General features: G+C 38.0%; 1 protein-coding gene across 1 annotated transcript in view; it reads left to right on the plus strand.

Moving 5' to 3' along the window:
• Positions 1 to 1,442, plus strand: part of LOC140337175 (2-epi-5-epi-valiolone synthase-like) — a 6,252-nt gene extending 4,810 nt beyond the window's left edge. Inside the window, exon 5 of the mRNA XM_072420755.1 lies at positions 697 to 1,442. Within this exon, the coding sequence (XP_072276856.1) occupies positions 697 to 779 (83 nt within the window). The 3' untranslated portion in view covers positions 780 to 1,442. The remainder of the gene's footprint in view (positions 1 to 696) is intronic.
• The last annotated feature ends 6 nt before the right edge of the window (positions 1,443 to 1,448 follow it).

A 1,448-nucleotide genomic window follows, 5' to 3' on the forward strand; every position in this document is an offset into this window, starting at 1 on the left:
AAATGCAGTTATGCAGGTACGCAGGTTCAATAGGGAAGGGTTAAAACCCGTACTAGGTTGTTTTCTGCGTATGTTCTGCTAGGAAAATGAGGAAAAGAAGTACAGGAAGTGAAAAGAAATCACCCCAAAACGAGGGAATTTTTAGCCTAATCAGTTGTCACCAGAACATTGGTCTCTACTTAAACACTTAAACACTGGTCTCCACTTCTATCCCAGTTCCAATGAGATATCTAAAATTTGGTATCATGTTCATGTCTCTTGACAATGGTCACCAGGGTAGAGAGGGTAAAGTCTTTCCTTTAGTTACAAAGTTTTTTCTTTTTGAAGAACATTTCTTTGGATAGTCTATGAATACCACTGCACCACGTCCATTAAAAATTGCACATTTAGATAGCACATGAATGCGTGTGTTCTCTTGAGTGCATCAGCTTTGGTGCTAAAGATAGAGTAGCACATTGAAAATAAAATAAATTACTCTAAATAAAAAAAAGAAAGTAAAAAGATAACAAGGAGAGCCTGGCCCTGTCAAAGTCACCAAAACTCTTCTCCCATTAGAGCTCTCTTTGCTCCATTGACCAAAAGGGACTTTACAAGGCTGATCTGGGTGCATAGGCCAATATACATGGTAATGCTGATTGGTATAACAAGTCTCTATTCCTAATATATTCTAAGAATCTGTATTTTATCTATTTTTAGAAATATTCAACAATGTCAGCGAAGAAACAATGATGTGCGCCTTTGCCGCATGGCAAGAAGACCTTGGGGAGCATTCAACATAAACCAAGAACTTCCCAATGGTCATCATCACCGAAGGTGAAGATGGAGATCCCAACGTTTGTGATAAAGCCCTTTTTTAGAGCACTTCACATTGCCCCTGTAGAACAGAAATGGAACAAAATGAGCTGTTCCTTTGTATGGTAGTTTGCTGGACTTTGGGATCTCTGAGCCTCTGGATTTTGCTTGAATATACCTTTGTAACAAATCACTGGTTTATTAAAAGGAGTCCAGAGGTCAAATATAATATGAAAGTGTCAGAACCTAAGGCAACCAATCAGATATTAGTGTACTGAAGTCAGAATAGTGAATTTTAAGATGTGATTGGACGCCCTTTGCACCCTGCCCTTTGCTTGGTAAGCATTGGAGTGTATTGGGTCATTTGCCTCGGCACATTTTATTTATGGTGTGAGTTGGGGAATGGAGATGAGTTTAGTTGTTACAATGTGTGGGGAATGTTATTTATCTTTATTCATGTAGACTGTTTAATATAATGCTGTTATCAGGTCTAGTGCTGGCATTGGAAATGGCATTGTCAATATGTGAAGCACTGTGTGTGTAGAAGTTGTGGTGATATTGTAGAATTAGTTATTTATTTTTGTAGAACATTTCAGTGATTAGTTTTTGAAAAATTCTTTATTGATCTGTAATCTTCCACAATCACCCCTGTGGCC

This window comes from Pyxicephalus adspersus, chromosome 8 (genome assembly GCF_032062135.1).
Source record: "Pyxicephalus adspersus chromosome 8, UCB_Pads_2.0, whole genome shotgun sequence".
NCBI classification, from domain to species: Eukaryota; Metazoa; Chordata; class Amphibia; order Anura; family Pyxicephalidae; genus Pyxicephalus; species Pyxicephalus adspersus.